The sequence below is a fragment of the Thermobia domestica genome, chromosome 17 (assembly GCF_964235325.1).
Source record: "Thermobia domestica chromosome 17, izTheDome1.hap1.1, whole genome shotgun sequence".
NCBI classification, from domain to species: domain Eukaryota; kingdom Metazoa; phylum Arthropoda; class Insecta; order Zygentoma; family Lepismatidae; genus Thermobia; species Thermobia domestica.
The window spans coordinates 181,518,485-181,543,320 of NC_137470.1; the positions used below are offsets into that span (position 1 = coordinate 181,518,485).

General features: G+C 36.9%; 1 protein-coding gene across 1 annotated transcript in view; it reads right to left on the minus strand.

Moving 5' to 3' along the window:
* Positions 1–24,836, minus strand: part of LOC145674531 (putative serine protease K12H4.7) — a 136,831-nt gene that overhangs the window by 38,353 nt on the left and 73,642 nt on the right. The window contains exon 5 of the mRNA XM_081744688.1: positions 24,502–24,637. Within this exon, the coding sequence (XP_081600814.1) occupies positions 24,502–24,637 (136 nt within the window). The remainder of the gene's footprint in view (positions 1–24,501; positions 24,638–24,836) is intronic.

Consider the following 24,836-nt stretch of genomic DNA (forward strand, 5'->3'; position numbering starts at 1 on the left):
CGTGCCCTATCCATCGGTCTCTCACTAATGAGACCAGAAAACTTGACCCTTTTACAAGGGCCAATCCCTATCACAGGTTAAGTCAGGAAAACAAAATGTACAACTATGCAAGGTCTGAGAAATAGATTCTCAACCATAAAATGGATCGAACCCAAAACCGTTTGAGTTCGGGAATATTCTTCATAGGACCTAACCAACAGGTTTAACAAACCATCACCTTAATAAGATCTCACCTAACTATTAAAACATAATTCCTAACAGGGGAACAAACTTACGAAAATCGAAAATTCCTATATCTTAAGAAAAAGTTAACATTATTAATTATTAAACCATGTAGCCTATCTCCCTACTTGGCGGTACGCAAGACCACCTAACAAGCAAGTCTTTCAATGCATAGCCCTGCCAAAAAAAAATCCTCGTAGTTGACTTAAAAACAAAAGTGGTTGATCCACGTTAACCCAGGACCGAAGGCCTTATGTAGCCATGTGATCCAATGGTTTCTGAAAGAACAACCCTGACCAAGAGAACAGGGATCGCTTATATACGAATCGGGAGACACGTTGCAGAATCTGAATACGAAAAGTTCCCTAGCCAAAAGAAAGAAAAGATCGTTAACTTTGAAAAAAAAGGAAGGACGCTAACTACCTCCCCTCCTATATTTTTCCGTTTGTCTGCAACACATGTGGACTAAAACTTTAGCTTCTAATGGACCAGTGTTTCTATCTATCTTTAAAACTAAAAGATTAATTTTTATCTATATGAGCTGAAATACTTAATAAATAAATAAATAAATAAATAAATATACAGTTTGCATACAAAATTCAGACATATATATATATATATATATATATATATATGAGATAAATTATTAGCTTCATATTTACACTTAATATATATTAAACACCCAGGCCTGGGAATAAACCTAATATTTATACGTTTGTATATATATATATATATATATATATATATATATATATATATATATATATATATATATATATATATATATATATTTATCATATAAAAGTACAAATTAAAAAAAAATCATTATTAATATAAATGAAGTAAGTGACATAAAAATGTCCACTTACATCACTCAACAACTTTTGTAGAGGGAGTTTGGCTACGGGTATATAATTTGAAGTACTCACCAACTACCTCTATAAAAAAATGTTACGGAAGTACCTCAGGATTCTGGAACATGTATATTTGGATAGGTCTCATACTAGTTCCTAGGTGAAGTTTTGACCAGAGTATTGTAGGCCCTATAGTTTTGAAGCTATGGACCCTTAAAATTCATTTTTCGTATTTTCGGCAGCCTATAACTCCGAAAGGAAGCATTTGTGCACCCAGTGTGGTCTATGCTTTTTGTTTTACCTTGGTGTTAGAAATCACCTCCCAAACGTTGTCGGTGTTGTTTTGAAACACCCTGTATATCGTCCATCACCTGTTGGAATCATGAGAGTACTGGTATCTGTTGAGGAAATATCATATTACACATTCCAATGAAAATTCAATTCTAATTCGAAAAATATACACGGATACCCTCTACTAAATTGTACATACATTTTACTGACGGACTTTGCACACTTAGATGTGTCATTAAACAAAAATAGTTCAAACAGAGATTAATTCAGAAGATGTATACTTGATTTTAACGAAGTATCATAACCCTAAAATAAGTTATGTCTATGCCAATATATTCAAATGGAAATTCTAAAGAATGAAAACATGTAGAATTACTTACTTAAAGAAGTTTCTACCATATTACTCAGAAAAAGGTTCATACTAATAGCTGAAAGCGTGATAGATGGGAATCTAGTTTGTTGCTTGCAACAACAGGTGGTTTATCTATGTAAAGATTACCTACTTCGAACTTCGCATTATCCTGTTTCAACCTACGAAAGGTTTGAGCAGAGGTAACTCTTTCTATAAGAATGAGGTTTGCTTAATGGTCAAATAGTTTGTGTGAAAGTTCAGTGAAAAAAAGAAAAGTAGAGCTCGATTGTAATCTTAACGCCCAGGAATGTTGATATGCTGGTCGTTAAGTGGTGGACATTAGAAAGTAGTTATGTTTAATTACCCTTTTTCTATATTTTTGGGGGTTGTTTGGGAAGGTTTTGATTAAACGTGCTAGAGCAGTGGTTCCGAATTACTTCAGAGTTGAGGACCCATTTTTAAGTTTAAGGCAAGATATGGGCCCCTCATCTTTAAATTGTAATGCAACTCGGTCCATCACGACTCTAGAACTCACTAAAGAAATAATAAACACTTCTGACCAGAGTATATACACTTGTTTATTAAATACTAAATTACAGTGTAACGGTTTCGACAACTTAACGTTTTCTTCATCGGACACTAACTGAAACAGATATCTTAGAGCATAGATATTTATAGTAAAAGAGAAAGAACTCAAATTCCTTGTGTGCATGGGAAGCCACCTGAGTCGTACTTCCCCGGGTGTCATTTGTCGGCCACCTGCGCTGTTTTAATTACTCTCCCACCTGTGTTTATCTTTTCCAGATATCTGTAACACACCTGTTGTTTATACTTGACCAATTGCCTTAAAACTTTCTTTTAATCTCCCTTTGATGTCTATTAGATATAAATAACAGACAACAACTGATTATAAATAAAGCAATATAAAAATATATATACACATAAAAATAAACTATAAAATATAACAATATATAAAACTGTATATAAGTATAACTATATACAATATTAAGCTATATATAATATTAAATATATGAATATAGATTACACATAAATATGTTCAATCTTGTTCTTTTACTTCAATTTGTTCCAATAATTTATCTCATAGATCATGTATTAACAGTCCACTTGCCCAGTTCATTAATTTGTCATTTTTCTCTTTCTTTATTCTTCGTGCTTCCTTCCATTTCCTAATCATTGGTCTATTCTCTCTTTCTAGCCTCTGTACACCTTCCCAATCTACACTGGCGTTAAAAAAAGATAGCATAATTAAGAAAAATGGGAAAAAATGGGAACACACAATGGGAACAGCGGCATACAGCCGTCATTGAACAGCGCGATTAGAATTGACCTTGCCACACAGAAGAAAGCGTGCTAAAGGTCATACAAGGGAAGCTGGAGGGAGTGAAGAGAAGTGTCCGAAGAAGAGATGATAACAACACACCACACCACAGTCGATTCCTGAGTCGTGTCAAAGCAGATGTGTTGGCAATAGTGCTAGTGCGTCGTGAAGACTTCAACATGTCACGAGGACCCACATTAGACCCTGTCTTGCGGGGCAGGATAATCGGACAGCTGGAAGCTGGACAAACACAAACGGATGTGTCACAAACGGATGTGTGTGACAAACACTGCATGCACCACAAAATGTGATCTCACGGTTGTGGCACAGGTTTCAAACAACCGGCAACATCGCACGTGCACCAATTCCGGGTCGCCCAAGAGTCATAACCCCACGACAGGACCGGTACCTTTCGGTAAGAGCACGTCGGGCTCGGTCGATATCAGCGCAGCAACTCTCATCAGAACTTGCAGCTGTTACAGGAGCACGTGTTCCAAGACAAACGGTGTACCGGCGACTGCATAAGGTTGATATTTACGCAAGACTCCCCGTCGTGTGTGTCCCTGTCTCTCGTGTAAAGAGAACCCGCTTGAGGTAGAGCCAAGAACACAGGCACTGGACCATGGAACAGTTGGGTTACGTTATGTTCTCGGATGAGTCGCAATTCAGCTTGCAGTCAGATTCTCGACGGACACTGATATGGAAAGAACAGGGGACACGCTACAACCCGCAGAACATCATTGAAAGGGACCAATTTGGTGGTGGGGTGTGATGGTTTGCGCGGGCATCATGCTGAATGGCCGTACTGACCTACACGTCTTTCAGGGCGGTACTTTAACTGGCCAAAGGTACCGTAATGAGATGCTGAAACCGTATGTGAGACTCTTTCGGGGTGCAGTTGGACCATCATTCATATTCATGGGTGACAACGCACGTTGTCATCGGGCAGGTGTGGTGGATGATTTTTCTGGAGGAGGAAGATATTCGACGCATGTCGTGGCCTGCACGGTCCCCAGACATGAATCCAATAGAACATGTCTGGGATGCATTGGGAAGATGCGGATTGTAGCCCGACACCCCACCAAGAACGATTCCGGGCCTGTGTACTGCCCTTCGAGCGGAGTGGCCAAGGATACCAATGGACCTCATTAACGAAGTGATCGGAAGCATGGAACGATGTTGTGCAGCCTGTGCAGTCGCACGGAGTGAATACACGCCTTATTGATGTTCTTGATCCACCAGAAACTGACTTGTCTTCTCCTCACACACATTGGGTCAGTTTCAACTATGATGAGTTTTGTCAAATAAAGGTAAGACTGTGTGTTTTCTTCTTCCCTTGCACACTTTTCCTTATTCAAGCGTCAACGTTTTGGTTGCCTAGGATCAGTCAGGTATGTTTGTTCCATGTAGACTAGGATTCTGCTATCGTTTTGGACACCTGTGTATATCATGCCCCGTTTCTTTAACATGTTTATATATGGCATTATTTTCTCTCTTAAGTCTCACATCATCCCTATGTTGTTTAATTCTCTTCTTAAGTGTTTTCCCCTCTGTTTCCTCTATGTGTATCATATCACAATCCTTACACGTCACTTTATACACTACTGTGAAGTATCTGTCTATTGGAAATGAAGTGACTGTGTATTTGATATAAAGAAACATGAACTTTTGAAAACTTTGAAAGAAAACTTTGACTAGAAGTGTACATTCTCAGACACATGTTGTAAATGCACATTTGTTAAATAAACTTCGACTAGCTTCCTTCTTTCCCTTCCGCATACCTTCGAGCACAGCCTGATACTTCCCGATTAGGTCATCATTCTTGAATTGATCAAAACCACGAAGAACAGAACAACAGGGGGTATTCGACACGCGATCAAGAGAGGTGCAGGATCATCGGAGAGAAGCGGATCCCACCATTGGAGGACCACCGACTCCAAGTCAAAGAATAACATTCTGCCGGTTCATCGCCGCAGATACATTTGTTAGTTACGATTAGTAGAATGGGAATGTAAAAGGATATCATAGAGACGCATCACGGAGAGAGTTCGACGCCCCTAGCAGTCCAGCAGGATTGAATTCCAGTTGTTGGCTGTTACCAGAAGATCCAGGTTCCTTCGCGGCAAACCTTTCATCGTGCCAGATGACCAGGACGACGCCAGTCTTGATGGATCAATCAGGCTAGTGCTCATCCCTTATCTTTTAGTCATAACCTTTCTCTTTCTCTCACCCTTTCCCCCAACTAGTCATTTTCTAAATTGGAAGCATTTGAATTTTATTTAAATTCAACCACAATTTTACAGTTAAGTACCGTGTTGTGCATCAGTTCCATCCCCACTTGGTTACATTTATTTATTTCATATTCTGAGCTATAACTGATGACTCAGCAACGGCACATGGTGGAGATGTTGTGAGGCTTACGCCTTTGTTACGATCCTAAAATTTCGATAAATTACGATTCTAAATATTCGGTAGATGCTTTAAGATCCCAAATTTTGAGTAATTTGTACTGTGTAATTTATAGCTTGTTGAGAGAAATTGAGTAGAGTTATTTTCCCCCACCCGCCCACCCTCGCTACGTTTATTCAGTTGTTCTGTTAGAGTAAATTTTGTTTTATTGTCCCTTAGTTGAATGATTAAGTGGGTGAGAAGAGAAAATTTTGCCAAGTTATTATATTTTGTCTTTCTTCTGTTAGTATGTAAGAAGTGTTATTTACATTTTGGTGTTGGATATATATACATAGTAGTGTAAGATATTTATTATAAGTGTGATTTTGAAAATAGATATAATGGAGAATACTAGTGCAATATCTTCTGCTTTAGATCGTTTAGTAGAACCCCCCAAATTTTCCGGCAAATTGAACGAGTCAGTTCAGTCATTTTTTAGTCATTTTGAGGATTTTTCTGTCCTTCATAACCAACGTGATGTACAGAAACGTCATTTGTTGCCGTATTGCTTAGAAAACGGGGCTCGTGCTTATCTGCTAGCTTTACAATCAACCGCAGAATATGATAATCTCATGTATGTACAGATTAAGAAGAAATTAATAGAGGCTTATGAAGACAATATAGTTTCGCAAGTTTTAGAGCAAGAAATGAGAAATAGGGAACAGTTAGATTCTGAATCTGTTTTAGATTACATTTTTCATAAGTGGAAATTAATACTTGAGTACGATCCGAAGATGCCAGTGACCGAACAAATTAACTTGATAATCGATGGGTTATTGCCTTCATTTTATTCTGTAGTTGTAAGAAAATCGTATAAGACTGTTATTGAGTTAGCAAAGTCCTTAGGTCTAGAGGAAAGAATTAATGTTCTTGTCAGCATGCGTAGTCAGCAATTGAAGTCCTTGGCAATAACAAACGAATACAATATACATCCTGTTAGTAATAATGCTATACAGCAAAAAGAAAATACTTTAGATGTTAATATTCAGAACGAAAATGAAATTGTAAGTCAGCCTGAAGAAAAAAATACATTGATAGCTCAGATGGTATCAAAGTCCAGTTACAAGATCTCGTGCAACGAACAGCGGCCGCAAAAGTTTCTCACGCACACAAAGGAAAATCTGTGTGTATACAATCTTATGAGCGTTCGCGTTTCGAGCGAAGAAATCCATCCAACGCATCTTTCTTTCACTCACAGCGTTTTGCTTTCGTCAATGCAGGCAATGTAAATGAGAATGTTAAATCGAATAACAGGAATAAAGTAGACAATAATATGTGTAATAATGTTAGAAATAGTAAGCGATATTATGTGCCTATTCAATATGAAGCTGATTTGCCTCATGTTAAAGCATATATTGACAATAAGCCGCATTTATTTCTATTGGATTCAGGCAGCACTGTTAGCATAATTTCTGGTAATAGTTTAAGCAATAAGCATAAAATACTCAAAGGAACTACTTTTATTCGTGGTATCACTGGAAATTCTCAAGGAAGCGATCAAATCGCTTTAGTTAAATTTAAATTAGGAGGACAGTATTTTACGCATCCTTTTCGAGTGTATAATAATTTTCCGTATAATAGCATAATTGGCCAAGATTTTTTGAAAAATCATCTTGCAATGGTTGATCACAATAAGAATTCTTTTAGTTTTGTTAAATTTGGTATTCCTCCAAGAATTGAATTGCCGCCGTACGTATCTTTTGAAGAAATTTCTAACCATATAGCAAAATTATATAAACCTCAATTTTTGGTGGCTCGCTCTGTTGTTTTGCCTCCAAATTGAAGTGTTCAAGTTACATTAAAAAAAGTAAATGATCTTGCAGGAATTCGCAATTTATTAGTTCCCAATGAGTTAATAGATACGCAGGCAGAAATTTTTGTGCGTAAATCAGTCGTAGACGAAATTCATCCAGTAATATCTGTGATTAATCCTACCAAAAGTAAACTTTACTTGAAAAAAGATGTAGTGTTGGGTTCTGCCGAACATGTTATCAGTGATACCAACTTCAAGAAACAAAATAGCACTAACAATAAGGTTCATCAGGTTAATGCTGCAGATACGAAATCTTTTCCTGAAGGATATGATAAATATCGTGTAAATGTTAACCCTGAATTGTTGCCACATCAACAGCAGCAATTATATGATTTAGTAGAAGAATTTTATTCTAGCTTTTCTTGGAATGAATTTGATTATGGTTGTGCTAAAGGATATAAGCATAAAATTGAATTAGTAGACAATATCCCAGTAAATCGACCCCAATTTTCGATACCATTTCATCTACGGGATGAGGTCAAAAAACAAGTAGATATTTTATTGAAAAGTAAGATCATTGAACCTAGTATTAGTCCGTACAATTCTCCAGTAATGCTTGTTAAAAAGAAGAATGGACAGTATAGATTTGTGCAAGACGCCCGTTATATTAACCGGAAAATGGTTCCTGACAGCTATCCGGTTCCTCCTATCCAGGATATTTTGACTAATTTGGCAGGACGCAAATATCTATGTTCTAGCGACGTTTTTGGAGCATTCTTCAATATTCCGCTCACTGAAGAATCTAAACCTATTACAGCTTTTTCGATTCCAGGCGTGGGATCGTACCATTTTAATTTTTTGCCCCAGGGTGTCAAGACATCTACTAGTGGTATGAACAGATTAGTGATACTCACCTTAGAAGGTCTTCCACAAGATAAAATATTTGCCTATGTTGACGATTATTTTTGGTCTAGTGATAGTTTTGATGAAATTGTGCAGTTAACTCGTATGTTGCTCCAAAGAATAAAAGAAATTGGTTTAAAGCTTTCCCCAGAAAAAACAAAATTGGGATATTTTTCATTAGATGTTTTAGGTCACACTGTTAGTAAAGATGGTTTGTCTATTTCGAAACGAATAATTAACTCAATCTCCAACTATCAACGTCCCAAAACAAAGAAACAAGTCAAAAGTTTTTTAGGATTGGCTTCTTTTGTTCGTTCGTATTTACCTAATTTTAGTCAATTAGCAGAAGCGTTACTTTCTTTGTTGAAAAAAGACGCTCCTTTTCGTTGGAAGGACGCACAGGAGACAGCATTCAATAATATCAAACAAGCGATCAATTCAGCACCTTGTCTCATGAGGTACAAGCCTGATTATCCTCTGTATCTCTATTTTGATGCCAGCAAACTCGCTCTTTCTGGACTAATCAAACAACCTCAAAATTCACCTGACGACACAAATCTAGTACCCATTAGTTATTGTAGTCGTGCAACGTCTCCTAGCGAGAGAAAATTACACCCATATCAGCTTGAATTACTAGCATTATTGTACTCATTACGTTCATTCAGATATTTTCTATTGGGACGTCATTTTTATTTGAAGACAGATTGTCATAGTTTAATTTATTTGAAGCAAACAAAGAATGTAAGTAAGATTTCTAGATGGTTGAATGAAATTGAATCGTATAATTTCACTATTTCACATATCAGTGGCTCCAGTAACGTAGAGGCAGACGCCATTTCACGTTTTTCTAACCCCCCTAGAGATTTGGAAGACGAGAAAAAGAATCAAGAAGATCCGAAAATTTTGTTTACACAGACCACAAATTCATTTTCAATCTTAAATGAGCCAAAACTGCCAACAGAACAGCGTAAAGATCCGTTTTTTAAAGATATTTTTTCTTGGTTGGAACAGAAAGAAAATAGAAATCCTAAAATAGAACGCCAAGCATTATATTTTACTATTAAAGATGGAATTTTGTATAGAAAACAAAAAACTTCTCAAGGTGTAAGATTTTTGGTTGCAGTTCCTACTTCTTTGCGTTATAAAGTTTTTAATGCTTGTCACACGTCTGCATTGGGATCATCTCATTCTGGTTATTCTAAAACCTATGACATGTTAGTAAAAACAGTGTATTTTCCCAACATGAAGAAATATATATATCAGAAGTGTAAAGAATGTACGATATGTCAAGTATCGAAATCGAAAATTGGTTCTCCGTATGGTACATTGCTTACTTATCCCTCCGTTCCCCCCTTCTATCGCATCCACATAGATGTAGCTGGGAATTATTCCCCCAATAATATGTTAAATCACAAATATATGATAGAGCTCATGTGGTTCGGATTCCACGTTAATCAGTAGGTCCGCGTCTCATATAGCCTCGCTGCTGAACGGGACGCTAAACTAAAATCAACTCAACTCAACAAATATATGATAGTTGTAGTAGACAGTTGTACTAGATACATAATTGCAGATTCCCTTCCTGATGTTACAGCAAGTACTTTGGCTTCATTTCTTTATCACAAAGTAATTTTAAAGTTTGGAATTTTCTATGAAATTGTCTTAGACAAAGGTAGTGCATTCACTAGTGGACTTTTTAAAGAATTATGTGCTATGATTGGCGCTAACATGCGTTTTGTAAATGTACATGGGCATTACAGTAATGGTGTTTGTGAAATTAGTATTAGAAACATAGAACAACGATTGAAATCAGCTTTATGTGACAAAGATTTAGGAGAATGGATTGACTTATTACAACCCATAGTTTTTTCGCTTAACGTCACCAAGAATTTATCGTCTCAAATTTCACCATTTGCATGTCTTTTTGGTTTCAAACCTAGGTTACTTCATCAGGCAATATTAAATACCCCGTGTCAATACGAAGATAATGCCATTCGTTTACAGCAATTACAAGAGATTAGAGATAAAGCGCAAGAAAATCTTTATAAACGTCATAAAACGGCGACAAAATTTTTTGATAAGAGACATACGAAACCTGCTTTTAAAGAAGGAGAAAAAGTTTGGATTTTAGACACCACAAGAAAGAAAGGTCACGCCAAAGCATTCAGCGGAAAGTTTATTGGTCCAGGCATAATTGAACGTGTGGAAATTCCAAATTCATATTTTGTTAAGTACAAGACCGCCCGAGGATCTTACAAGATAGACAGCATAGCAGTCCAGAGATTGAAGAAGTTTTATGAGAAGGAAAACCCGGAAGAGGAAGACCACCTTGAAGACTTTGACGAAGAGATGCCTATCAACGTCTGCACGGAAGACCATACGATGAAAAAGAAGAAGACGAGATGCGAAAACCATCAAGAACCACCAACTGAAGAGATTTTCAACTCCAAGAAACAATGTTTGGAAGAAGAAATTTTCATCCCTTCTCTTCATATTAAGGATGTTGTGATTGCCGAAAATCTACCAACGTGGGCAACTATAGGGAAGAATTCTACAGAAGAAAAACCAAAATTTGCTTGTAATACTGCCATCAATCAGAAGATTAGTATTTATAAAGGTAACATAGTGGACATAAAAGCGGATGCCTTAGTAAATCCAACGAATGAAACCTTAACTCCCTTAGGTGGTGCAGATAAAGCCATTCAAGACGCAGCTGGATCTGAATTTTTAGAAGAATGTTTGACCATATCATCATTGAAGCCAGGAGAAGCGAAAATTGCCAATGGTTATCGTCTACCAGCTAATTATGTGATTATGACATGTGGACCACGGAATTCAGACAAGAAGATTTTACGAGAGACATATAAAAATTGTTTTAAAGTAATGTTGGAGAATGATCTTTCTACAATTGTATTACCTAACATTTCGACTGGAGCATTTAAATTTCCGAAGTTAGAAGCTGCCAAAATTGCCTTGGCTACAACAAGAATATTTCTAGAGGAACATCTTGATGACGTAAACCGTGTCGTATTTTGTGTTTATGATAGAGAGAATTGGGACATTTATCAGCGATTACTTCCCATATATTTTCCCATTGATGAAGAATCTGTTAGTCCGTCTGTCCGCACGTAACTTGTATGTGGATTACTTTTCTTGAAGATTGGATTGTGCATAGGAACACCTTGTAGATGGATGATGAACTTTCTTTTAGCACTGGCCACGCTTAGAAGTTAGTCTATCTTGGTTTTGAATTGTGCATCCAAATCCACCGGTGGAACACTTCGAAAATTTGGAAAACTTCAAAAATTTAGAACACTTTGAAACGTGGAATACTTCGAATTTTGGAACACGTTAGTATCTTCAAGAATTGTACCATTTCGTTTGATTGGACAGCGTATCACTACAGAAGTTTCTTACTTTTATTTTTCTTTCAAATGTGAGTATGTGAAGAATGAAGAAAATCAACGACACGTATATGGATAGATATTTCGATGGATATATTAAGAAGATGTAAGAAGATTGAAATCAAGATTGCAAGAACCATGCTCCATCCTTTCAGATGTCTAGGATTCGATGCCATGATAGATGTCTAAGATTCGATGTCCAAAGAGGACAAGATTTAAGAAGAAAGAAGATAAAGATAAGAAGAATTTATGTTAGTTAGGGTTGTAGGTTATATGTGGTGAATAGTTCTCTCGTGCTGATTTCATATAGTTTGATTACAGCCAGTATATGGGGCTATAACCATATCTTGGAATTATTTTCCAGTCTACGGACGCTTTAAGCCTAAATAACTTAAAGCTCATTTTTCTCAAACTGAAATCAGTACCCTTCTTGTGCAGTCTAACTTTACTATCTTTGGTTAGCTAGATAGTATTACACCTTTTTTTTTCTTCTCGCGTATTAGTCACGTTAAATATTGAAGTTATTTTTGTTCTGCATTAGAGGAACATATACATATACATATATATATAGAGAGAGGTCTACATTAGATTATACTATATTTATGAAATATTTATTTATTTGATTATGATTTTTTATTATACGTATCTAAGTTTTGATAATCTGTGTTAGTGATAATTAAATTTAGTATTATTCCTACCTTTCATTTCCCTTCCCTGATCACTAACGGAACTCAATACTAACGTTTTAAAGCACATGTCACTCACAATGATATTATGCAAGCACTAATGTTTATTTTTCTTTTTCTTACTTTCCATCTTCCCAGAGACGCTGTCGTCATATCTTCAGGTTACCCAGTGAACTACATGAACAATCTCAGAAATATACACTCAGCAGTTTGCGTCCGAGAATTAATTCAAAACAAACAGTATGTCAATACAAAGAACTCTCTTGCCTTTAACGAACATTTTTTGGGGGACTTTTTTCAACATTTTTTCTTTCTTTTTCTACTACGGAAAATTAAAATTTTCGTGTATTTTAGTTTCGAGGAGGGTGTGTGAAGTATCTGTCTATTGGAAATGAAGTGACTGTGTATTTGATATAAAGAAACATGAACTTTTGAAAACTTTGAAAGAAAACTTTGACTAGAAGTGTACATTCTCAGACACATGTTGTAAATGCACATTTGTTAAATAAACTTCGACTAGCTTCCTTCTTTCCCTTCCGCATACCTTCGAGCACAGCCTGATACTTCCCGATTAGGTCATCATTCTTGAATTGATCAAAACCACGAAGAACAGAACAACAGGGGGTATTCGACACGCGATCAAGAGAGGTGCAGGATCATCGGAGAGAAGCGGATCCCACCATTGGAGGACCACCGACTCCAAGTCAAAGAATAACATTCTGCCGGTTCATCGCCGCAGATACATTTGTTAGTTACGATTAGTAGAATGGGAATGTAAAAGGACATCATAGAGACGCATCACGGAGAGAGTTCGACGCCCCTAGCAGTCCAGCAGGATTGAATTCCAGTTGTTGGCTGTTACCAGAAGATCCAGGTTCCTTCGCGGCAAACCTTTCATCGTGCCAGATGACCAGAACGACGCCAGTCTTGATGGATCAATCAGGCTAGTGCTCATCCCTTATCTTTTAGTCATAACCTTTCTCTTTCTCTCACCCTTTCCCCCAACTAGTCATTTTCTAAATTGGAAGCATTTGAATTTTATTTAAATTCAACCACAATTTTACAGTTAAGTACCGTGTTGTGCATCAGTTCCATCCCCACTTGGTTACATTTATTTATTTCATATTCTGAGCTATAACTGATGACTCAGCAACGGCACACTACACCTTCATCTTTCTCATATATCTTCTTTGTTCTACTTCTCGCTATCTTAATCACTTCCAAAATTCTTCATCCTCCTTTTCTGTACGTCTTCACACCACCTCTTCTAAGTAAGTTCTTTAGTACTTCTGTCTTCTCCCTGATGCTCTCCATCCCGTGCCATTTGTTCTCATCCTCTTCCTTTCTCTCCTTTCCCCTTTTTCCTTCTTTCCTCTTCAATTCTGTTCTTCTTAACTTCTCTTTGTTGTACTCGTTCTGCTCTAATAGGTTGTGGAACTTCTCTATGTCATCCTTCTTTTTCTCTTCTTCAGTAGCTATTTCTTCTATTCTTCTCTGCATATTCCTTATGAAGTTTCTTTTGGTGCTGTAATCCACATCACTCCTTCCGTGACAGTAAACTTCTGCCGCATATTCTTTCCTATGCCATCTTATTGTAAAACGTCCATTTATTCTCTCTATATTCATGTCCAGGAAGTTTATAATGTTGTTCTTCTCCAATTCCATTTCCAGTCTTATTCCTTTGTCTTCATCTTCAACCTTCTTACCAAATTTTTACACTTGTCACTTTGTTCCTCTCCATAACCCCAAACAGTCATCCACATATCTGCAAAACAATATTAGGTTGTTTCCACCTTCTTCTATCACTTTCTGCTCCCATCTGTTCATCACAAGTTCTGACAACATTGGACTTAATCTTGAACCTATACTTAGTCCTTCCTTAATCTTGACTTGTTTGTTCCCTATTGTACAAAAACTATTGTCCTATATTACTCATTTATTATAAATTTTGATATTTGTGTACTAATAGTAGTTGAAGAGTAAGTGTCAATCTTAACAACAATTAATTACAAAACTTTCTTAATGTTATAAGTATTCTACATTCAGTACAGGGGGGTCCATGACACTATTTATAATTTCTACAAACTGTAAGATGTAATGCCCAGACCCGTTAAATTTGTCCCATGGACTCCTAGGGATCTGCGGACTACCAATTAGGAAAGACGTGGTAGAGTATTCACGTCTTCCTAAACTTTAGTAACATTCGCAAGACCTCTGATCAGTATGACATTAATGTCAACCCAACTGAACTATCCTTGAAATTAAAATTGAAACATATAACAATACGCGATTCACAAACAAGGAATGATCTTAATTGAGAATTCATAGATGACTGTTAAAACTTATCACTATTCGAAACAGAGCAATATTTTAAAAATAAATCGTCATTCTGAGAAACATAATTGAAGCTATTTGTTACATAATTAGTTCTGTTTATTACTTATTGGAATTTAATACAATAAATTTTGTGCTCATTTTCCCAAATGCTTCCATCATTCCACGATGTCGATACTTTCCTACTGCGAAGAAATATTATTAAAACGAATTTTGTTGCAGTCCAGTAGTTTATTTTAGGCTAAGGTTATTATTGTTGAACTTTAGTTTTATTAAACCATTATATTGGAGTTTAGCGTCCTTTTCAGCACCTAGACTATATGAGACGCTCGCCTAAAGCTCCATGTGGGGTCCTAACCACATGCACTCCTACCAGGAATTAAGTGGGGGCCTCCAACGCTAAAGGCACGTTCTCTAAGGATACAATCATTAGCACGTAGGAACTCTTTCAGAAGTATTTCTGAATTAAGGAAGTATCAGGAAAGACTTTGGAGCTCTAAATGTGATTGGATAGTAATGGTGATTTTCACTTAAGGATTTTGAATATTTAATATAACTTTCTTAGTGATCACACTTTTCACTCACGCAATGATACTGAAAACTGACTGCATTTTTGAATTCATCAAATGTTCCATTTTTTAAAACAACAGTATTGTTTGACATTTTTTGGAGCTTGGTACTAATGTAACTGTAAATACGATCAGTATCAAAAAGTTCGTGAAATCACATTAAAAGTGAGGAACTGCGAACTCCATCGGTCATTAATTGTATAGTTGAGTCCTTATATGTTAAAAATGTAAATTCTGGAATCGTTACAACTTTTTTTTTTGTTTTTGTTTTTAGGTGAAACACTGAAGATGCGACGATTGACAAGCTTGAAACACGGAGCGTTATTAATTCCCTCTATCTCAAGGGAAATCAGAAAAGCAGATCCACGAAGAGATGAAAGATGTCTATGGAAATGAGAGCCCATCCTATATGGTGGCATTCAAGTGGAAACGGCAATTCCAAAAGGAGACATGAACACAGCGGATGCTGCTAGATCTGGAAGACCACCTTTCACTGATGATGCCGCCTTGATGGAGAAAGTTTGAGTTCAGTAGCGGATATACACCCTCCATTCCAAAAGAAACCGAACGTTTAAAAAAAAACAAAAAAGCAATGTACATTTTGGAACAAATCATTTTTATTTATCAATGTATTCCCCTTCTGCATCGATACACATATTTGCACGCTCCAATAAGTTGTCAAACGACTTCTCCATGTCCTTTATTGGAATGGTCTTTAGGACGGCGGTCGTCGCCTTCTAAATGGCATCAATCGATGCGTGCCACTTTCCTTTCATCGCCAAATGCAGTTTCGGGAACAGATAGAAATCGCACGGAGGGAGATCTGGTGAATAGGGCGGATGATGCAACGGAATAATGTGATTTTTGACCAAAAATTCAGTTACAAGTCGCGAACGATGTGATGGTGCATTATCGTCCAAAAGAGTCCAACTGCCGATTTCGCGATATTCGGGCCGAATACGACGAATTCTTGCCAGCAAACGCTTCATGACGCCCAAGTAAAACTCTCCAGTGACCGTCTGTGACGATTTTTTGTTATGTTTGATGAATTCACGCACTTTTTGATGTTTTCTTCCGATAATCCGGTTCTGGGACGGCCTGATCTTTCGTCATCATCCAGCGTCTCTCTACCCGATTTGAATCGCCTGAACCACTCGTAAACTTGCGTACGGGATAGACACTCATCACCATATGCATTTTGTAGCATTTGGTGCGTTTCACTAAAAGTTTTACCCAGTTTAACACAAAACTCAATTGCAGCTCGTTGTTTGAAACTCATTTTCCGACCGATGTACACAACACACTGACAGTTGAAACGCAATAACTTTGTTGCCGTGCATCCAAATGTCATGACATTTATACCAGTTGTCAATGAGGGACTACACCATCTACCGGTAAAATATTACAACAGATGGCACTAGTGGTACTATTTGTTTTCGAAAGTTCGGTTTCTTTCGGAATGGAGGGTGTACACTAGGTACGTGGAGTAGTACCGGATTTAGGCATCTTGCGCCCCTATTCAATTTCCGGCCAGGCGGCGTCCCTATTCAATTTATTCAATATGCACCTATACCAATTTAATAGAAACACCTGCAATTGGAAACGCGTCAAATGTCTTGTAGTGATGAGCAAATGCAAGACCAAGACCAAGACCGGGGTGGTCTTGGTCTTGGACTTGGTCTTGTACATCCAGTCTTGGTCTTGGTCTTGCACTGGAACCTTGGTCTTGGTCTTGGTCTTGGTCTTTCACACCCAGTCTTGGTCTTGGTCTTGGTCTTGCATGCAAGAGTCTTGCAAGTCTTGCATTTATAATATTTCAAGTTTTCCATAGGTAAATTTTACTATGGATATAAGGGATAATAAACTCTACAATGCGCCAATAGAAACGGAAATACAATGTATGTTTCTAAATATAATATAGTTCAACCTTGTGTAAGTATGATGATAGTGTACAACATAGGAGATGACCTTCATTTTTTTTATTGGGTGCCCACGCTTCACTACTTATAAAATATGCCTAAATCACAACGTTTTGTAATCTGTTTATATATATTTATTATTAACAGATTCAATACTCCACTGGTTCCAAAACTGGGGAGACTACTCCTGAGACGCATGAAGGAAAATCAAAACGCACAGATTATTAAAATACCACGAATTGCAAAATTATTTTTACACTCTTAATTTGTCAGGTTTTTTTTTTTTCAACCTCGATTAGCTAATTTTTGTATTAAACTAACTTCCAATTAAATATTGAAATTTTGTTTTACTGATTCCAATATGTACTCTATGGGGCAGAAACATTCACATTACGCAAAAGCGATGAAAATATATCACACTTTCGAAATATGAGCATGGAAAGAAAAAGAAGAGAATTAACTACCAGGGAAGCAAGAAAGTTCGTGCGCTTTTGAACCACTCCCGCTTCCATTTAGCTGCTGCGGCGACATCTGTCCCCGTAGCATGAAAGTTTTGACTGTTTGGGAAAGCTTATTCATTGACGCATCAGCCACGGTGAATATAACAACGCATTTGTCAGTGTAGGGTGTAAAAATCGCTCGTGATCATGTCTGTGTCAAATGAAGTTTTTAGAGCTTGTTTGCTTTACGAGTTTAAATTGGGGACAAATAATGTAGAAGCAGCTAGAAAAATATGTGTTGCGCTCGGAGAGGGTGTAATAAGTAAATGTACAGCACAAAAATGGTTCCAGACCTTTTCAACTGGTGACGAGACCTTTCAAGATAAGCCTCGCTCTGGGAGGCCTAAATCAGTGGATATGGACCACCTGAAGGCCTCTATTGAAGATTATTCCAGTCAAACATGTGAGGAACTTGCTCACCGATTCGAGGTAAGCAGGAAAATTATTCGGGTAAGTCTGCATCAGTTGGGGAAGACCTGAAAACTGGGTCAGTAAGTCTCTCACGAGCTGACCGCTATGAGCCAAGTTCTAAGACTGAATATCTGTTCATTTTTGTTGACGAGACACAAAATCTGTCCAATTTTGGACCGTATAATAACTTGTGACGAGAAGTGGGTCATGTATGACAATAAAAAACGGTCATACCATTGGCTATCACCGAATGATCCGAAGCCTTTGACTGCAAAACCGAACATCCATCAACACAAGGTTTTGCTCTGTGTTTGGTGGACTACAAACGGTATCGTGCACTACAAATTCTTGGAACGTGGTAAGACAATTACCAAAGATGTGTACTCATCACAACTGAGAACGGTAGCCACCAAACTGACCCAGAAACAGCCAGCACTAGTGAACAAAACAGGTGTGCTCTATAACCAGGACAACGCGCGCCCTCACACCGCAAAACAGGCGCTGGAAGTAATCTCAGAACTTGGTTGGGAGCTTGTATCTCATCCTCCCTACTCCCCAGATGTCGTCCCTTCGGATTGCCATTTATTCTTGGCCATAGACAACTTTATGCGTGGCAGGCAGTTCAAATCTGAACAAGACGTCAAAAATGCAGTTGCTGAGTTTTCCGAGTCTCGGGAACAAATATTCTACAAAACTGGCATTTACAAGCTTGTTGAGCGCTGGGAGAAGGTTGTAGAAGCAAATGGAGGCTATTTTGCCGAATAAACAAACCGTTAAAACCCTGTAATTGACAGTTTTCTTCCATAGTATAAAAGCGCACGAACTTTCTTGCTTCCCTGGTATGTTGAACGGAAAACGAATAAGAAGGTGTTAGAAATATTAGCAGTAGGGGGAAAAAGCAGAATTTTAGATAATGTTAAGAGGAGGAAGAGGAACTGGTTAAGATATTGGCTGAGGAGGAACTGTATTATGAGGGACGTACTAGAGGGCATTGTGGAAGGAAAGAGAGGGAGAGAGCGAAGGAGACTAGTTGAAGGAAGGTATTAAAACAGAAAATTCCTACGTCAAGACGAGTATACTAGCTGAGGACCACCGAACGTCGAAGCTTCTCAGTTGAAGCAAGTAACCTGCCAATAATGGCAGAATAGCTATTATGATGATGATATGTCTAGCAATATTGAACAAAAAGAGAGAGAGAGAGAGAAAATTAAAAAATATATATTATAATAAAACCTCTTAATATTTTAGAATAATTTGAGTTAAAACTGAAAACTATTCAATTGTCTATGTCTTTTGTGTAAACTCAATTTATATAAATACTGTTGATCTATATTAGAAATACAAAATAACGGCATCAAACTCCAAGTTATTTGAAGTCTCACTTGTGAATATGGATTACTAGCATCAATTACCCACTTCGTTGGGTTAAACTTAAAATAATAATAATAATAATAATAATAATAATAATAATAGTAATAATAATAATAATAATAATAATAATAATAATATTAATAATAATAATAATAATAATAATAATAATAATAATAATAATAATAATAATATATTTCGTTAATCAGTCACTTTTTACTATTAGTAAAGCGCTCTCTGATATCGGTCGTTTTCGATTATTTTTATATTTTTCTCCCTCCCTCCTCCCCAAGTTGCGGGGCTGAATTTGGATTTAAACGGCATCAGAAGTGTCTCAGAGACCCCTAGAACTATGGATTCGGCAGTAATATCAGTAATTTTCAATAAATTTATATATCTTCTACTCTTCCATGTTGCGAGGCACAGGATCGAAAGTGTCATTTTTCATCTCAATGACCTCGAAAACCATGAGTTCGACATTGATAAAGGTCATTTTCGATAATTTTTATATATCTCGTTTCTCCCCCAAGTTGCGGTGCTGAATTTGCATTTAAACGGGATCGGGAGTATCACTTAGCAACGCCGAAAACTATGGATTCGATACTAATATTTGGTAATTTTTAATCATTATTAAGTATCTCCCCTCCCCTCCGCCAAGCTACGGGGCTGAATTTTGATTTAATCAGCATTGAAAGTATAGTTGTTTATCTCAGCGACCCCCAAAACTATAGATTCCATTTTAATATCGGTCATTTTCGATAATTTTTAAATATCTGACCCCTCCTTCTACCCTCAACTGCACCTTCAAACTGGTCAAAGTGATATGACAGGAACCATCTCAGGTCCGATCCTCATCTATGTTGAAAATTTGATTGAGATCTATCGGCTGCTTCAAGAGTGATGAAGTCACAAAGACAATCGCTTATATATATATATATATATATATATATATATATATATATATATATATATATATATATATATATATATATATATATTTACATATATTTCCCTCCTCCCTCCCTACATTGCACCTTCAAAGTAAAATGATAAACATCACTCCAGGCTTGAACTTCATCTATGCTGAAAATTTTATCAAGATCGGTCGGGTGTTTCAAAAGTTATTAAGTTTTATTTATTATATATATATCTGCCCCTTCCCTCCTCCAGCCTTAGGTTCTACCATCAAAGTGAAACAAACTAAAAAAATAAACTAAACTTTCCAGGCTTGAACCTCATCTATGTTAAAAATTTGATCGAGATTGGTCATTTGGTTCAAGAGTTATTAAGTTTTATTTATTATTTTATAACTCCCCCTTTTCCCCTTCCCTATGTTTTACCGATAAAGTGAAATGATGGAAACACTCCCAGGACCAAACCTCATCTGTGTTGAAAATTTGATCGAGATCGGTCGGGTGGTTCAAGAGATTAGAAGTCACAAAAATAGTCACTTTCAATTTCATAATATAGACTAGCCTTTGGCCCCCAGACCCCGAGTTTGCTCGGCCTACGGCATCGCATTTCTTATCTATAGCCCTTTACACCAACAGTAAATTTCGTGAACTTGCTTTTCATATTTCCTAAATCTGCTCATCCGGGGGCTTCGCCCCCACACACTGTCCTTGCTCGGTCTACGGCCTCGCAGCTCTTGAACCCACAATTCTATTGTATCTTTTAGATAGTTGAAATAGGAAAAGAAAAGATTTTATTTCCCAAGAAAACGCTCATTTAAATAACATGGGAATTTCTTCATTCCCCTTTAGACCCCTAAAAAATTAGAAATATTAACTTTTGGCAATTTTCCTGTTGGTTATTTTCTGGAAGGCTACAATCATGCCGAATTTCATCATTCTAATCATGCCTTAAGTGCCTAAACATTTTGGGGTGTAGAAGACGTCCCATATAAATAATATGGAAAAGATTTTTCAGTTAGACAAAAAAATATATAAATAAATAAATAAAATAAAATAAAACAAATAAATAAATAAAAAACACTCTACGGTTGGAAAGTTTTATTTCTGATGATTCCCTTAGGTAACGCTAACGAAAATGTACTGTACAAGCATACCGAATTTCAAGTTTTTATTCCGATTCTAAGTACCTAAAACATGAGATTATAAGTCCAAAAAGACCCATTTAAATAACATGAGGAAATTCTTCATCCCCTCTTTAGACCCCCTAAAAATAAAAAATATTCATTTTGGCAATTTTCCTGTCAGTTAGTTCCGGAAAGCTACAAACATGCCAAATTTAATCATTGTAGCCCTACCGGAAGTGCTTAATAATTTATGTCAGCTAATGTAGTTTTATATATAGATAAGAGTTATTGTTGTGGTATAATGTTATATCGCTCAATCCTCGATGTGTCGTATACCTAAGGAGACTGAAAGTTATATTGATAAACAATTATTCAACGTATAAGCATCCGCCCATGAAATCAAACTTGCGGTCACACGCACTAAGGATTTTTCAAAGTCTTGAAAATGTTATTTCAATATTAATTTTATGAGCACACATTAAATATTTCCAACTGATGCTTGAGTCTCGGAGCCAAGGCCATACGCACGTAGTCGACTTCTATGGTGTACGGTATTACCGTGTTTAATACTACATTTGGGAGCGCGGTGGCTCAGTGGTAGAGCGTACACCTCTGGTGCTTAGAGCCCGGGTTCAATCCCAGCCCCCACCAATTGAACTTTGTGGTGGAACCTAGGGGTTCTCTCGTTTCCTCCCACTTTCTTCATTCCACCATTTTCATTCATTACTCATCAACACTGTCTCCTTTAGCCTAACCGGTATAATCGTGGGACGTAAAACTCATAGATTTCATTTCATTTCATTTTCAATACTACAGTTCTCTTTAGTTTTGGAAGAACAACATTAATATGTTTTGAAATGAAATTAAGTATCTAGTTTAACGTCCCGCGTTATGCAGCAAGGCTAAGGGAGACGGTAATGATGAGAAATGACTGAAATAGTGGAATGAAGAAAGTAGGACGAAACAGAAAAACACCGAGAAAATTCACGCACACAATGTTTGTCCACCATAAAAGCTCACATGGCGCAAGATGACACCTGTGTGGCTTGAAAACGAGCAATATCTACAGGAAACGCGAACAACCAATTCAGAAAACGACATACTGTACCTATATGCTACAGGGGCAGATCGACTCACACGGATTGCATAAACTACTGGGAACACATTCACTCCAGCAGGATTTTTACTGAAGCCAAGAAATCTATCTCCTTCTTTTTTACATTCTATAAAAAAATCAAGTAGTGCCGGTACTTGTGCAAGACTCTTGCGCAAGAGTCTTGGTCTTGGTCTTGGTCTTGCAGGTATGGTCTTGGTCTTGGTCTTGGTCTTGCATCGGGATTCCTGGTCTTGGTCTTGGTCTTGCATGCAAGACTCTTGCAAAAATTGCAAGACCAAGATTCTTGCGCTCATCACTAATGTCTTGGTAGACAACGGTTAAAAGGCGACGGAAACTGTTGCTGGTGGTGTGCCGGACCAAACTCTGTACTTCGTGAAGAGCAGTAGAAAGACAGCATACAATAAAATGTGCATAATGTAATATTATAAAATCGACAAACTCTTTGATTTGCAAAGGTATCAAATTATTAGCTTTGCATGCAAACGCGAAAAAAGTGGAAAATATATTGGGCGTGTTGCGAAGCGCATAGTTCAAAGTAAAACGACCAAGAAAATTCACAATAAAACTACATGGGGGGACAGGGACCATGGTCGGAAGAAACTCTTTAGTGACAGGATATGCCCAGCATGAAAGCTAATCGTCACTAAGAATCTTGGTGCGGTTGCAGTGCACATGACGGAGGAACTGAAGCAATACCTCCCATATATTTCCTTAAAAATCACAGGTCGCTGAGTTACATGACACGGACATTACAGGGTTCGGTAGCAAGGCCGATATGATTGATAAGTGACCATAATGCTTTATCACGACGCCAATGGTACCGAGAGCATGAGACATGGATAACCCATGGCTGTTAACGTGTGGGACGATCGGATGACTCATTGCTCATCTTATTTGAAACAACGGGCCTTGTTTATCTATGACAGACGCCCAAAGATTCGTATGACTCGTAGTGTTTCAATCCTATCTTGAAGCATGGAGATGGATTTGCGATGCTGTGGTTTACAGTTGGTCGTGTGCCGACGCTTGCTGGCCGCGTCGCAGTTTCTGGTAATATCGCCATTTTAGGGAATCATTTGCATCCTTAGTCCAGATACTATTTCCGATCATAATTTAATACCTATGGTTCATTACGGAGACACGAATTCTTTCGGTGTTCCACTTGCGGACATTTCCGACCACTATAACTCCATGAAACGTTGCATCAGAGGTGTTCTGAGGGCTAAAAGGAATCAAACGCCATACATAGTAAATATCATTATATATTTATAGATTGTACCAAGAGAATGTTATTCACTAGCGCCATTAGAAAATAAACCTTTAATTATGTTTCTGGTTGCTACCATAAAATATGAATTTTTGATGAGATATAGAAATTGAAAGTTATGTCCGTACAAAAAATCTATTTTGATATTTTGATATATATAATCAGAATCCAGTTGATCCTTGAATATTTTATTGCACTGTGGTGTGTTCAAATGGCATATCAGACAGACTTTCGACGAAGACAGGATTTTTAGTTTCCAGTCTGTGACTGAACTAAACCTACTTTTAGTATATATAATAAAGAATTAGTTGTATACAACAAAAATACTTTTATTTCATTCTTTTTTCATCATATGATACTAGTAAATATTGTACAATGCCAAAACATGTATTTGCCAAGAAATCCCTTGTGTAGTAAATTCATTTGAGTTTCGCAACCTGGATTTTAATTTGACTGAATTGATTGTACCTTATATGATCTTATAATACGAAATTAAATGTTTATTCCGTGCATCCTAGATTTTTAGATGCCTTCTTCTCACTGCAAATATTCAGTTGATTATGCAGAGATATCATTGGTTGTGAACTATATGTGAGATTGGTAGCTTATCACATTTCAATAACTAAAATGGAATTAGCAATTAAGAAGAGGTAGAGGAAAACATTTGAAAGATCATACTAAATAATGGTAACACATATGCAATCGAATATAAAAATATTACAATACCTGAATAATTCTTGCACCTTTTTTATTCCCGCTTCATTTTTTAATAAATCATCAATTTGTTTTGTAGCTTTTGCAATAGCAGATACACATGCTTCACTATGCGTTGCCAAAGCGTCTGCAACAACACCTAAATATTCTGGAAAATAAAATTGACAAATGGTCAGTTTTCGTGTTAATAAAATAGTTTCATTTAGTATAAATATGCTTCTTTATAGGATGTGTCAGTATGTTCACTTCCTTTTCAATGCGAATATTTAGAAAAGAAAATATAATAGAATATATGAAAATTTAAAGCGACATAAAATTCTTCAGAAAATAATATATAGAAGATTGCT